This window comes from Callionymus lyra, chromosome 2 (genome assembly GCF_982586985.1).
Source record: "Callionymus lyra chromosome 2, fCalLyr1.hap1.1, whole genome shotgun sequence".
NCBI classification, from domain to species: Eukaryota; Metazoa; Chordata; class Actinopteri; order Syngnathiformes; family Callionymidae; genus Callionymus; species Callionymus lyra.
Window position 1 is genome coordinate 25438505 of NC_141819.1, and position 13816 is coordinate 25452320.

At 40.7% G+C, this 13816-nt stretch overlaps 3 protein-coding genes across 6 annotated transcripts; 1 reads left to right on the plus strand and 2 right to left on the minus strand.

The window, feature by feature from the left end:
• Nucleotides 1-39: 39 nt before the first annotated feature.
• Nucleotides 40-7065, minus strand: LOC148086133 (uncharacterized). The gene is made up of 10 exons (XM_087784310.1): nucleotides 6985-7065; nucleotides 4816-4891; nucleotides 4644-4742; nucleotides 3616-3723; nucleotides 3415-3561; nucleotides 3111-3251; nucleotides 2661-2712; nucleotides 2522-2548; nucleotides 1561-1587; nucleotides 40-1497 (listed from the first exon to the last, which is right to left on the minus strand). Exons 2-10 carry the CDS (start codon nucleotides 4876-4878, stop codon nucleotides 941-943), a joined length of 1221 nt encoding a protein of 406 aa, XP_087640436.1. The 5' UTR covers nucleotides 4879-4891; nucleotides 6985-7065; the 3' UTR covers nucleotides 40-940.
• Nucleotides 7066-7474: 409 nt separating this feature from the next.
• On the plus strand, nucleotides 7475-11534 carry LOC148086134 (uncharacterized). Of its 4 annotated transcripts, XM_087784309.1 has the most exons (16): nucleotides 7475-7673; nucleotides 7746-7853; nucleotides 7934-8009; nucleotides 8338-8494; nucleotides 8558-8603; nucleotides 8673-8731; nucleotides 9116-9151; nucleotides 9226-9278; nucleotides 9362-9494; nucleotides 9751-9965; nucleotides 10035-10080; nucleotides 10140-10205; nucleotides 10278-10337; nucleotides 10797-10882; nucleotides 11318-11412; nucleotides 11476-11534. In XM_087784309.1, the coding sequence occupies exons 1-16, from the start codon at nucleotides 7637-7639 to the stop codon at nucleotides 11508-11510; spliced, it is 1308 nt and encodes a 435-aa protein (XP_087640435.1). In that variant the 5' UTR covers nucleotides 7475-7636; the 3' UTR covers nucleotides 11511-11534. The 4 variants fall into 4 exon arrangements, 3 of the variants coding, with proteins under 3 accessions (XP_087640435.1, XP_087640434.1, XP_087640433.1); XR_015710529.1 differs by lacking the exon at nucleotides 11476-11534 and having other exon boundaries at nucleotides 10140-10200; nucleotides 11318-11374; XM_087784308.1 differs by having other exon boundaries at nucleotides 10035-10200.
• A 36-nt stretch (nucleotides 11535-11570) lies between these two features.
• On the minus strand, nucleotides 11571-13418 carry LOC148086135 (histone H3.3A). Its single transcript, XM_087784314.1, has 4 exons — nucleotides 13345-13418; nucleotides 12551-12688; nucleotides 12195-12348; nucleotides 11571-12123 (listed from the first exon to the last, which is right to left on the minus strand). Exons 2-4 carry the CDS (start codon nucleotides 12676-12678, stop codon nucleotides 11995-11997), a joined length of 411 nt encoding a protein of 136 aa, XP_087640440.1. The 5' UTR covers nucleotides 12679-12688; nucleotides 13345-13418; the 3' UTR covers nucleotides 11571-11994.
• Between the last annotated feature and the right edge of the window lie 398 nt (nucleotides 13419-13816).

Below are 13816 nucleotides of genomic sequence, written 5' to 3' on the forward strand. Positions count from 1 at the left end.
ATCTCTTTAAAAGTGTGGCACCTCTGAACAAAATGTTCTCTATTATAATAATGTACTCTTGGATCTGAAGGAAGAACATGTAAATCTAGGAACATATTCTTATGCCACACATGATCTAGAAGAGCAGCCTGGCTTATCAATTATCATGTGTGTATCATGTGACTAACGGGCAGAAAACATTGAATGCCTGAAACTATGTTTTTGTCAGTACAATGTCAAAACTATTGATATAGGAACCTAGAGCGGTTATTGTCGAGAAAACATGGAAAACGTCCAAATTTTAGTTCATAAATGAATCTCTTATAAACTCTTTTTTTAAATGTATCATAGTTTTACACACAAAGAAACCTTTAAACCATTCAAATCAACAACATGACTTTACCTCATACAGGAGAGAAAAGTCCAAAGTAGAATATTTAAAAGTTATAAGGTTATAAAGGTTATATTATAGTGTTTTTACGTGCAGTTGGACTGGACAGTGGCGTCATGCTTCTAAAACAAAGCAAATGTACACGCGCAAACATTCATAATGTTCATAGTCTCAGCGCAAACATGCAACTGACTAGTAAAGCTCTACATGCTGCCCTCTAGCTGCCGTACAATGCAAGTGCATACATGAAACTGCACCGTGGGATTCCAATTGCTCTTGGGGCTTTTAACCATCGCTGCTTCTGCAAGTGGTTGTAAAGAGTCAAAGAGTCCCAGGACAGTTCAGACTACCTCGCCACGAGCAGGGAATTGAACCAATAGAACGATAGTTTTGGATCAACTCACATGGCGCAATTTTTAAAGGTTCATGTGTGACCGAAGAGGCCATTTCTGCTTTGTGTACGGTCACTGAGAGACCATCAGACATAATCTGGTGGATTATAGTGACGCAGAAGGAAAAGCTCCTCAAGTGTCTTGAGGTTGACGTGGAGTTATGATGGACTTTCCAGGTTCAGGTCCACAGACAGGCTCCAGGGCAGAGGCACGGCGCCCTGGCATCAGCCGGCCGGATCACCAGGTCACTGAGGACCTCCACAGTTCCAAACACCGGGTACATGTCCCCCGAGAAGGTCTGGTTGTAGGTGTACAGGTGCGAGCGTTTCTCCACGTCGTAGAAGGACAGCTGGCCTTGCTCGTAGTCCAGGTAGACGCCGACCTTCCTGGGCGCCGCCTGAGGCAGCAGCGTCGCCGGCACCGTCAAGGCTTTTAAATCCGTGCCTCTCTCTAGACGCAGAGTCAGGTAGCCACTGTCGGTGTTGAGCGAGCGGAAGCCCCGCCTCACCGCCGAGGCCTTGGCCATCCCCAAACGCCAGTCACGCCCCCCGACCTCCACCTCCCAGTAGTGGCGCCCGGAGGAGAAGGACTCCTGGGCCACAGCGCACCTCCAACCGTTGAAGCGACTCTGGCAGCACAGAACCTCCTGAGGCTCCAGTCCACACCGCATTTGTTTCTCGTCGCCGGAGATCAGCAGGTCCTGGTTGGCAGAGTCGCAGTCCAGTCTGACGTCCTCTGTAGAAAGTACAGGAAGAGTCAAAAACCTGTGGCACAAAATCCTGTGAAGAAGGTTCATACCTGCAGCATCGCAGATCCAGTTCCACACTGAAATCAAGGTAAACAATCAATGAGTCTCAATACATATTTGAAGCATTTCAGGTCTATCTTGTGTGAATTCTTTCTTTTAAAGTAAGAAGCCGTGGACATAACATGGTAAAAAATAAATACTCTTAAAATCTACTTCTGTTTCGTCATGGATATTACATATTAGGTACATAAATGGTGTAACCAGAATAAATGACTTTACTAAATAAGGAAAGTTGCCTGGAGAGTACAAGTCTACTATTGCAGCCGTAACACAATAAGATCTCTGAAATAACCAATGACAATGCAGAACCCTAAGATTAATCCAATGAATCTATCCAGGCTATGACAAAATATTTTTGGCCCTTTGACAGTTTTTTAAGCGGCCTTTATGATGTCAGAGTAGAACTTATCTGTTTCTTTCTGACCGCTAAGTCAAGTTTTATTTGTATTTATTATTGTAATAAAACTTCCTCCAGTTCTTTGTTTATGACTTTTTACCTTTTGTTAATATTTCCTGCGCCTCATAATAATTTGAGTTAATATAAAGGTAATATCTTATTTAGGAAATCATTTTCAATGACAAATAAACACATTTTATTGGTCAATTTAGGTCTTTATTCATCTTTTCTTTTCTTTTCTTTTACTTGTTTTTTTTCATGTTTTTCCATCATATTTTTGCCCTTAAGCTTGACGACCCCTCACAACAGTCGAAGTATATGTGGACCCTGAGTCATTTTAACTATCGACCCCTGTTCTAAGATTTAATTAAATAATTTGAGGTATTTAATGGCCACATTTTTTTTACTATCCCGTGACCAGGGCTCTGTAATTGGAAATGTTCTAATAAACTTTTTCTTTTAAAAAAAAACATTTTTTAATTTCTTAGATTTTAAAAAGGAACAGATTAAAGTTAAGGTAAAAAAAATGCTAGACAGTACAAGGTTTTGCTCACCTGAATGAGGAATGTACCGGGCAGCGTCTAGAAGGCGAAAACAGATGTTTAGCTGAGAAAATCCATATTGATTAGTTCAAGTGCCAATTTCCATTCATTCATCTACTAATAACAGTTGGAAGATCAATCGTTCACCCACCGATCTTCTGGCTCCTCTGCTTCAACACCAGCCACTGCCTTGTCACATCCTCCTGCACATAATCACAGACTCAGAATCATTTTTGAATTGTGTATTAGTAGCTATAGTACCAGTTATATTAAGTATTAAGTTGTATTAAGTATTAGTTGTGATAGAGGTAGCGGTTTAAAAAAAAGTCCTGCCAATGAAAACATACACAAAAATTGTTATTAGCTACAAAATGGAATATAACAATAAAGGTTTTTGAAGTATTAACATTCAACAAAACATGTATATATAATTGTTGATCATCTCTGTTCCTTATTTAACTATATTAATCTGGAATATTTGGGTCAAAATATCAACGTAAACATTCATCTACTTTGATTTTGAGAAAAGCATCTGGTGAGCCACATGAAATGACTTGTTTGGACCTTGCGTTTAACTCTTTTTAAAGAGGTGAATCCAGACCTGGACAGGGTTGTCGGCGTTCAGTATTGCCAACATGATGAGCTCCACAGCTGGGATCAGGTTTAGCAGGCGACCTCTCTTCCACTGGAACTCCAGATCATCCAGCATCATCAGCACGGGTTCACCGGGCCACACCGTCGGCTGAGACAAGAGGAGAGTTTGAATGATCCGACAGGTATGAAGGCCAGACAAGGGCAGTCTGCGTCTTAATCATCGTAATCTGAGGGAACTGGGTCAGACTCTAATCACGAACTCATATCTGCCGGTGCGCGTCGACACAATTTATCTGCCGACATCAAGTCACCTGCGGCCTCCGCTTAATCTCCCGCGTCCACTCCATGATGAGCCTCTTGTGTGGACCCATGTCGTCCTCCAGGATGCGGAGGAGATGACCCTTCCAGTCCTTCTTCTCTGGCCTCTCATAGTGGCGCTCCATCTTGTGGACCTTTGGCTACAGAAGAAGAGTTGAATACAGCAACCAATGTACCTGGACAACCAAACTTACCTGGACTCTCTTCTCCAATATTTCCGACCACGCCACGATAAATTCCCGGCACACTTTGGCGGGCCAGATGTCCTTGTTGGTCCAGATGTGGCTCAGGATGTCTGACCTCTGGAAACAGATTAAGGGGCACATTTGCTATGTTTTCACCAAGTGGACCGAGTAAGTCCGCTGGTACATTTTAGGGCTCAAGAGTTTTAGAAATAACCGCCCTGGCTCAGAGTATTTCTTTTGGTTCTCCTGGGCTACATAAGGGGGCAATTGGGGGTCTCAATTCCTGTCATACACCCATAAGATTGGACAGAAGTGAGTGAACAATTCATTTGTTTTTGTTCACTAAAGATTGAACAGGAGTTATTCCTTAAACTACAGTAACAATAAGATCCCAGTTTGCCTACATTTTTTTTTTCTATTATTGCAAGTCTATTTTTAATTGTTGACATCTATAATATCTAGGTTAGGTTAGGTTAGGTAGAACTTTATTGATCCCTCAGGAGGTCTCCTTCGGGAAATTGTTTTTTTTCCAAATTATCCACAGCAAATACAGCAATTTTTCATTAAAAAAAAAATCAAAATAAAAGAAGAGAAAGAACAAGATGATACAATCTAAGTCTAAAGATAAAGATAAAGATAAAGAACACAGATCAAAGAAAAACTTTATTATTGTCATTTCTTACATTTAAAAAACGAAAAACATCAAAGTTAAGGTGAAAAAAATATTCTATATTTATCGGCGACTTTTCCAAGTCACAAAGCTAGACAGTACAAGTTTTGCTCACCTGGATGAGGAATGTACTCATTGTTGTTATTTAAACACTGACGTCTTCAAACGTAAACACGTATCATGATCATTAATCTACTTTCATTGTGCGACAACCATACCGTGGGCCACAAAACATAACTTGGCGTGCCAGATTTGGCCCCCTTGCCTTGAGTTTGGCGTGGGCCTTCAATTAATTTAAGACAATATGGCAAACTGCCTGAAGGACAGTTACGGGGCTCGGGTGAAATATGGGGACGTGAATGCTGACCTGGCAGATTCGGTTGAGTTCTCTGGCCAGTTCCATGATAAATATCTGACTCTCTTCCAGTGGCTCCTTCTTCTCCAGCCTCACTCGTTTCCGTGACTCCTGCCGCAGAGACGAGCCGTGATTAAAAGTTGTCTCAACGAAGGTTCTAGGAATGATGGCGGACATGACTTACCTTGAGACGAATCTTGAGCTTTTTGGCCGGTTCGACCAGGAAGTGTAAGCAGTCCTTCATCATGGCGGCAGCGATGCTGAGGCACAATATTCAAGGGATTTAGCACTTTTGGCAGCAGGAGACTACGGTGGACTGCAGCTCAGCTTTCTTTCTTTTCGCACACAAATCAATAAGTGGGCAGAGGATTATGAAACGTGTGCTGGAAGTGGAAAGAAGTCATGCTGAGCACAGTTCATAACAAAAGCACTCGGGGGGCCTCAAGAGAGGAAGAGGTGGCTGGAAAAATAGAAACTCCTACACAGAGCACAAGTGGGAGACAAACACAGATAAAAAAAAGGTGCTGGTGGGCTGGTTTAAAAGAGAACACGCGGCCAGATTGTTCCTCCGCGGAGATCTGAGGCAGCAAAGCACTTGGAAATGCAGCAAAGAGTCGCGGGACAATGTTGATTCAGCACTTGCAGGCCACTCAGGGAATTTGCTCCTATAGACCACTTGGCAAGCCAAGACTCAATATTGACTTCTAAAAGAGGCTAAATATTGAGGTGACAGTTTAAATACAAGGAAAGGCAGTTGGGTATGTTACAGTAGCACTGTTTACTAAGGCTGATAACAATCTTTTGTTGTTGTTTTACTGCAGTGTTCTCCATCTTCAGGACACTTAAACATCAACGGGAGTCTGTGAAATCCTCGTTGCTGATTCGAATCAACTTTAAAACGTATTTTCTCAACTTCACTTTGGTTCACAATATGTAGAAAATAATAATATGATGTGTCATTTATAAAAGCTATTTTAACTATTTATAACAAGTATAACATGTATTTCTGGGATCTTACAATAGTGTTTGTACACAGTCGATGTTACTATTATCATCTATATCACGAGTATATGATGTCATTTTTCATTTTAAGCTGCTCAGCATATTTTAACTTTGTTAAACTTTTTCCCATCATATATTCGCGATATATGATTTAAAATGACTAAGTGTTGCTTGCAAATTTTATTTAAAGGAAATTGAGTCAATCACCAAAGGTTTGGTTATTACATTTTAACTTCATTACTTAGTATAAAACCATACATGTTTTTAATACATTGATTTAAATCAATTGTTAACTTTCAGTCTTGCATTAGCCTGGTCATCCTGTCACTGTGTCTTTCAGCTGCACTGCTGTAAGTGTTGTTGTTGTTGATTGAAAACACGTGTTGGCACCAGAGAGGACACGCTGCATCAAGGAACCACAGATGACGACACACAAGTCGACACACTTCATTGAAATAATACTCAACTAGAAATAGCAATAGTTTAAAAACCCAAACAAACAGTGAATGAGCATCATTTATTGTTGGAATGAAGTAGATCTTTGTTTACTCTGTTGTTTATTTCTCACGCACGCCTTGTTGTCGTTGAGATCAGAGAAAGATTAGCAGAAAATCCAGGATTATCACTGCAACAGACCCACAGGTAGTTACTGGCTATTTCAGGATCACACTCTGCAGACCAGCTTCTGCACACTGCACACGTGGCTATACATTAGGAACTATAGAAAAACAATCATAAATTGGTAGATCTAGTAATGTACAAAACAATGAGATTTGTATTGTAGATTTGAACGAATAATAATAATAATAAAGATCATAAGAGTTTAATTTAAGAACTGATATCTAGGCATTTTTCATGTTTTTTTCATAATAAAACTCGAGTTTTTACATCACTTTCTATGACATTGTACTGACAAAAACAGTGCTTTCATGCATTTCTGATGATGCACACACGAGAGCTACTACTGGATTGATAACCATTGTTTAAAGTTACCGAGACTGATTTAATCATTTTGTTAAACAGTTTTTTTAAAGGTCATTGCCCACTCGACAAGAAAGGGGTTGATGTGATCTGGGGTTGCAGTCGGAAAAGTTAAAAACGCAATAGCACAGAATCGCTTCTGCACCAAAAGTGATCTACAGCCTTTTTTTTTACATCTAGACACAACTTTTTAAACCACCAGCAACAAGATCACAGTCCTAAACAAAATAAGTACATGTCGATAAATAGTCAATGATAATAATAATAATAATAATAATAATAATAGTAAATAAATACATTCATCGGACTCCAATAAAAGATGCACACTAAGGCGGTGAGTAAAATACATAATCTAGTAGAGGAAACTGACCTGGATGCAGAGAAACAAGAGACTCTTCTCAGTCGTGATTTGAATCGAGAGCCTTCGTTCACTCGAGCTGCTGCTCCTCGGACTGAGACGCGACTCAGAGTTTATCTGCACATCTGCTCTTCACAGTACAACCGCCAGAGGCCGCCAAATCTTTGTTCGAGGCAAACCCCATCGCATTTGGTATTTTTCCCCCACGATAGCGATTAACAAATTCCAGTACATTTAACGTAATCCATTGAAGTTTTCTCATTTATGATAGTACTTTTTTTTTTTATGTATATGGTTTGAAAGAAGTGTCAAATTCGCATCCCTGTTGATGCCGGATATACGGAGACGTGGACGCGTCCAATCAGCGTCCAGGGTTGCTGATTAGAAACCACGCCCCCCCCCCAGCTCTCATATAGGAACCTGCTGCACTACACTGCGCATGCGCGTGTTCATTTTCCCAATAAATTCCACTATCATTGAAAGGAAAAATTCTAATCATCGATATATATATTGTGTCTTTATTTTGGACTCGTCTGCGCCGACTGACACCACGTGTCGTCCAGCTGTTCTCGCGCAGTTGTGTGGGAGTTGTCGCGTGGAGGGGGGAGGGCGCATGTCAGACAGGTTCCACGGAAGTCTCCCGGCTCCTGAGTAGACCTCCAGCATGGCTCCCAAAGACCCTCTCCTCGGCACCCTCAAAGGTACGTGACTTCAAGAGATTATCTTTAAAAAAAAAGGTTCAAGCACGTCAACAGTGATGTTTACGTGCTCAGTGTGCGTGATGAACCTGAAGTCCGATGACGTCACGGTGACTGACAGCAACCCTCATCTTGGCTCCTGTTGTGAGCTGCTGGAGCTGGTCCTCAGGAAGGGACTTCAACGTCAGTGGCACACACACACACACACACACACACGGATGTCTGGATCATATGCATCACCCAAGTGTGTCTTTTTTTCACAGAGCCAGTCCTGAGTCTGGTCCACAGAGACTATTGGCATTGCTTTGAACAGCTCCCCACCCAAGATCCCTGTGGCAGGTACTTTGAAATGTCACACTGAGCTCGGCAAATATTTGTGGAGCTCCAGACGTTCACCAGAGCCACGTATAACTCTTAATATTTCTAAACTATCCGAATCAGAAACTTTTTATAGCCAGTTTTATTGTGGTGTCAGTACAGAATAAAATAATGAAAGAAGGTAACACACAAAATAAGCTATAGAAAAAACATCCTGCAATGTCTTTATTTACATTTTAAACTGCACTTTTATACGTATATATGTTCTTCTAAACGGAATTAATGTGATCATGCATCAACGATCATTAAAAAAAGGGTGTTAAAGTGTCACATGTGTGTTTGTTTGCAGGCTCAGCACAGTGTCTCTGGTGGTGGAGCAGGCAAGAGTTTGTCGGAAACTGCTCTCAGCTCAGGGTCGAGGTCGCTACCTTCTCCGTTTGGCCCTCAGTCGCAAGACCCTTCCTCAGTTCATCACACACCTGCTGCACACTCCCAGAGTCCTGGAGGTGCGTACGACCCGGTCGACAACCTTACATGCACTTTAAGTAACAACTGTTTCTGTCCTGCAGTGGTACTCGCCGACCTTGTCAATCCTACGAAATGAAGAATTTTTAGGTGAGAACTTTTCAAATTTCAAATTATTTTGGCTTTTTTTTTTTTACATTTGTATTGTTCCCCCTGAAGAACCTTTTATGTCGCTGCTTCTGGTCCTGTCAAACATGGAGTTCAAGCTGGATGTGGAGGTACAGTTGTTGCTCTTAAAAAAACAAAAATTGGTTTAAACAAAATGTGTAAAAAGTTTAGCAAAAAATAATCTTTATCAAACTGAATTTAAGGCGTAAAGGCTGAGACACTGCAGTTACAATGCACGGTTAAAAATGTTTAATCTTACGTATTGCTGCTTTTGTGTGTGATTGAGCCAGTACTTATCATGTCTAATGCAATAATGTAATGTTAATTACAATTTTTTTGACAGCATCAAATCTGTTAATTATGGTGTTGGTAAGAAATCAAAATGAATTATTGACACATGAAAATGTTGGAATTTGTAATAAGTCAACATTAATTACTTACACATATCTTCTGATGAGTTTTTTGAGCAACTTTGAACAACTATCTATTTACAGAACTGCAGCTTCCTGGATGAAAGCTGGCTCTTACCGGTAAGAATGTTATTTTAAACATGAACTATCTTGAAACAAATCGTTCTCTTAAAATCACATTTTAACGTCTCCAGGTTTGTGACGTTTATGAAGTGGTGCCATGTCGGGAGGTCGGGTTGGTACTCAGGTGGGTCCAGGGTCTCTGTGGTGGCCCCCCCATCACATGTTCTTCTGAGGAATAGTCTAGATGTGAACCTTCACCCACCACAGATATCTGAGCGGACGCGTCTTTATCCTGGAGCTCACACCTGGAAGTCAGGCTCACGTCGACAAGATCGTCTGTCCTGGAGATATAATCGATGAGATCAACGGCACGTCGCTGAGAAATTCAAAGAACGGGCAGGTAACGACAAGAAAAGCATGTTTTCATATTAGAAAATGATATTTGGACTAGAGGTTTCATGGGTTACCATCTGGATCTATGATTCTCGTGAAGGATTTATCGTTCTCTGTCTGTTCAAAAAAATGTATAATATTGTAACGATAAGATAATACAGCTCAAAGTTAGCTTAGATTTAGACGCCCGTGGCCTTTGTGTACCTTTCAAGTTTTTTTAATAAGTTGTATCGAGTGAGATCCTGTTCTCTGTGTTCGTTGAGGCGGGAGTCATACTGTCCCGGCTGAAGGGGTGTCCTCTGACTATCAACGTCCTGCGATGGCGAGCACACGACGGAACGGTGTACCGACCCCTACTCAAACTCCTAAGAGCTTTGAGGACGGAGAATCCAACCCTGCAACTCTGTCCGACCTCCTCCCAGCAGACAGAGGCCAAGGTTCAGCCTCCGTCTCCCTCGCAGTGTTTCAAAGAGGGGCGGTGAGTCCGGTTCTAGTGAGTAATCTGCTTTATGTCTACCATTGATGATATGAACTTTTTCTCAAGCAGGATCGTCTACATCGTACAGTTCCTTGGAAAGGCCAACATTGGAATGGTACTAAACGCATATATTTTAATAGGAGTCTGTCAACATGTTTTAACGATTCATTCCAGTTCGGGGGCAAGGAGGTGTTACAGCATGCTATCCCACAAGTGCTGCAGAAGAACCTCCCCAGTAAGGTAAACGCACCTCTGCCCAAGGACATACTGACTTCAATAGAAACTGATTCTGTTGGTTTATTGTCAACACAGGAAGTTCTGTTAGACCTGAAGGAAACTCACCTGACCTGTACAGACAGGAGCAGTAAGCAGGTGAGTTTGTTTACACTCAACGGGTTACAAGTCGTCATACAAGTTAAAGTAGAATGAAATATTTGTGTTTGTGTTTGTGTGGTATAAGTAACTGGCAAACGATCTATTATCCTTTAAAACTATTATTTAAATACAGCATAATATTGTAATTAAGTAATTTATATTTGTAGAATATTTGTAGATTGTAAGAAGATGATATTATAATTAAAATTGTCTATTTATTTTATTATCAAATAATATTGTCTAACCTCTTTATCTTAATTTGAAGGATAAAAGTATTTTACTTTCTATGAATAGAGATTTTAATGTTAGAATATATGCAATATTGGCATTCTGGTTTGGTTTTTTATTGCTTGTTATTTTTATTTATTATCTTATTTCATTCTGTACTGACACCACAAAAAAAAACATGCTCTGTTTCTAAAAGTTCATATCTTTAAGAATCTGTTTTTCTTGTAGGTTCTTTTAGAGCATCACTATCCAGAAATATCTTGTGTGGGGAGGTACGGTCAACCAGACTACACCGTGTTTGCATTTTGTGTTGCGTAAGTATCTTCAATTTATGTCACTGCATCAATATGTGTATCACATGGGAATGTATGTACACTTGTTTTATTCAAACAATATCTTACAGTTTACAAAAAGAATGCCTCAAAGCACTCAGTCCAAAAGGCTATTGATTTTTAAAAAAATGTAACATCTCTAGATATCAGTTCTAAAACTTATTTTTCCACTCATTAAAATGTGTTGATTTAAGTCCTTGATTAAAATAAAGGAACTGGAAAAAGCAAGGATATAATCACAATTTAAAGAGATTCATCCTGTCCTGAATTTAAATCTTAATATGGCCATACAGCTCCATCCATCTCTCCCATAGAAACGTTCACCATCGCTCAGAGACACGTGATGAAACACTCTGCAGCTTGAATTCTATTGGACAGACTGATATAGTCCACGCTCACGATTGGTCCGTTTCACAGAGATTCCCCAGAAACCCCTCAGTCAACGGGCTTCTGCTGTGTGGCATTCAAAGCGAGCAACATCAAGGAGTGTGAGGACCTCGTCTGCCGCGTCGGTAAGAATCTCACCACGTGAACCAGTTACCATCAATAACCCCTGAATATGTATCCATTTGCAGCGACCGGGTTCAAGCACACAGAGTGGTTTGTTTGATTGTAAATAAATGTTTAACCTTTACGTGTGACCTTTCATTGAAAACACAGAGACAGGTGATTTCTACTCATAAAGGCCTTTAATAGAAAGACATGTGACAAGTTTTCATAAATATTCATTGTAGCTGCCAAGATTTGTTGAAAAAACACCAAGCACAGTCCATAAAAATTGGGTCTGCACCTTTAAACCAGATGAGAAACTGTCCTCTGTTGAGGCGTTACGCAAAAACATGCTGGCATTTTGTGGAAAGGGTGATCAGATTGATGTAATCAATAGTTTAAAACTCCAAGAGACCCCTCTACCAAACACATGACGTAGTACCACCATTATGGAATTCTAACGCACTACTCAGGCTTGTGGAATGGTCAATTTTATTGTCTCAAATCTAAAATACAATACAAAAAATTAATATAAAAAATACCCAGGAAAATAAAAATGTCCACAAAATGGTTATGTATGATAAATAGGCTCATTTGTCATCAACTTAGGCCCTCTCGCCTCTTATCCTGCGAGCCAGCTGGATGTCCTTGGGCATGATGGTGACACGCTTGGCGTGGATGGCGCACAGGTTGGTGTCCTCAAACAGACCGACCAGGTAAGCCTCGCTGGCCTCCTGTTGACAAAAAAAGACATTAGAACAGCACAATAGAAATAAAAAGCCATATAGTATAGAGTATAACATGCCTGGAGAGCGCCGATGGCAGCACTCTGGAAACGCAGGTCGGTCTTGAAATCCTGGGCGATTTCCCTGACCAGACGCTGGAATGGAAGCTTGCGGATCAGCAACTCAGTGGACTTCTGGTAACGACGGATCTCTCTCAGAGCCACAGTTCCTGGCCTAGAAAAAACAAACAAGAGTTGATAAGAATCTCACGTATAACAGACTACAATGATTGTTTATCCCAAAACAAAGCTATGATAAATGAAGCCCATGAGTACATTCTCCCTCATAAATGTTATATGAAACTGTACATTAAAGATACACCGATTGGTATCGGTAACTTCTTAGTCACAGGATTGTAATGGACTCATCAACAAACCTGTAACGATGGGGCTTCTTCACTCCACCAGTAGATGGCGCACTCTTCCTGGCTGCCTTGGTAGCGAGCTGCTTCCTTGGCGCCTTTCCTCCGGTGGATTTACGGGCGGTTTGCTTGGTACGAGCCATTTCGATAAAACTGAAACGAAAAATAAAACCATGTTTTAAAAAAAAAAAAAGAGCGGGTGAGAGAAAGTTGTCGAGACGGTGTCACACGCTAGCGTCAAAATATAGAGCGCCCCTCCCCCATGTTGTAGGCGGGCGCTTCATCTCGAGCTAAAAATGACAAAATATGACCCTCAACAACAGAATAACACTAAAAAACACCATTTAAAACTTCCTCAGATGTTAACTAAGACTTGTCCTAAACGTGACCAGAGGTTAAAGGGGGGGTGGGGGGGAAACGGCGGGACTAGACTAGGCTTGTCTAGTTCGCCATTTTCTAGTTTCACCCCCAACCGACATTGCTAATAATCAACTCAAGCGCCATTAGCCTAACAACACTCACCTACTTACTGTTGAGTCTAAGAGCGACTTCAAAACACTGTCAGTTCACACGGAATACAGATAAGAGTTTAGCTCAAAACATTGGGATAAATAATCTTTACGGGGGGGAAAAAAAGAAACCAGTTAAGCTGGATGAGTCCTATTGTTCTATTTTTAGCCAGCATGGCGGGTAACGCTAGCATCGACGGCTTTGAATCGTCAAAAAAAACAAAACAAAGTTGGTTTACGAATTAAAGTAAAGTCCTCAATGTCTTCAGAAAAAAAGGAGACGAAATAGCAATTGCATACCTTTAAGACGAGAGTCTCGCAGACGACACAGGTCAACGTGCGATTTCCTGTCAACAGAAAGCCGATGAGTGTCTGGAAAAAGGGTAGAGGCATAGCATTTATACGACGAGTGACGTCACAGTTGTGGAAACTGTCTCGCTGATTGGTTCGAGAGGTGAATTGACGAAGGTTTCGACCAATCAAAACGTACAAACACTCCCTCGAATCCATTTATGTTTATGTTGTCATACCAAGAAGTAATTCAAAGCATATACATTTTTATAAAATAATTCGATTTTATTATTTGACGATATACGAATGAAATAACCTATAAACGTCATCCATTTACAGTATAACTGTAATACTGACGCTTCATTAAAATATGTGAATGGTTACATAATCGATGCCTCTATTTACTAGCTTCCGTACTGAAAAGGTAAGTATTTGAAATTGTAAAACGAAGGGAAAACACCAAACACCATATCGCAGTGGT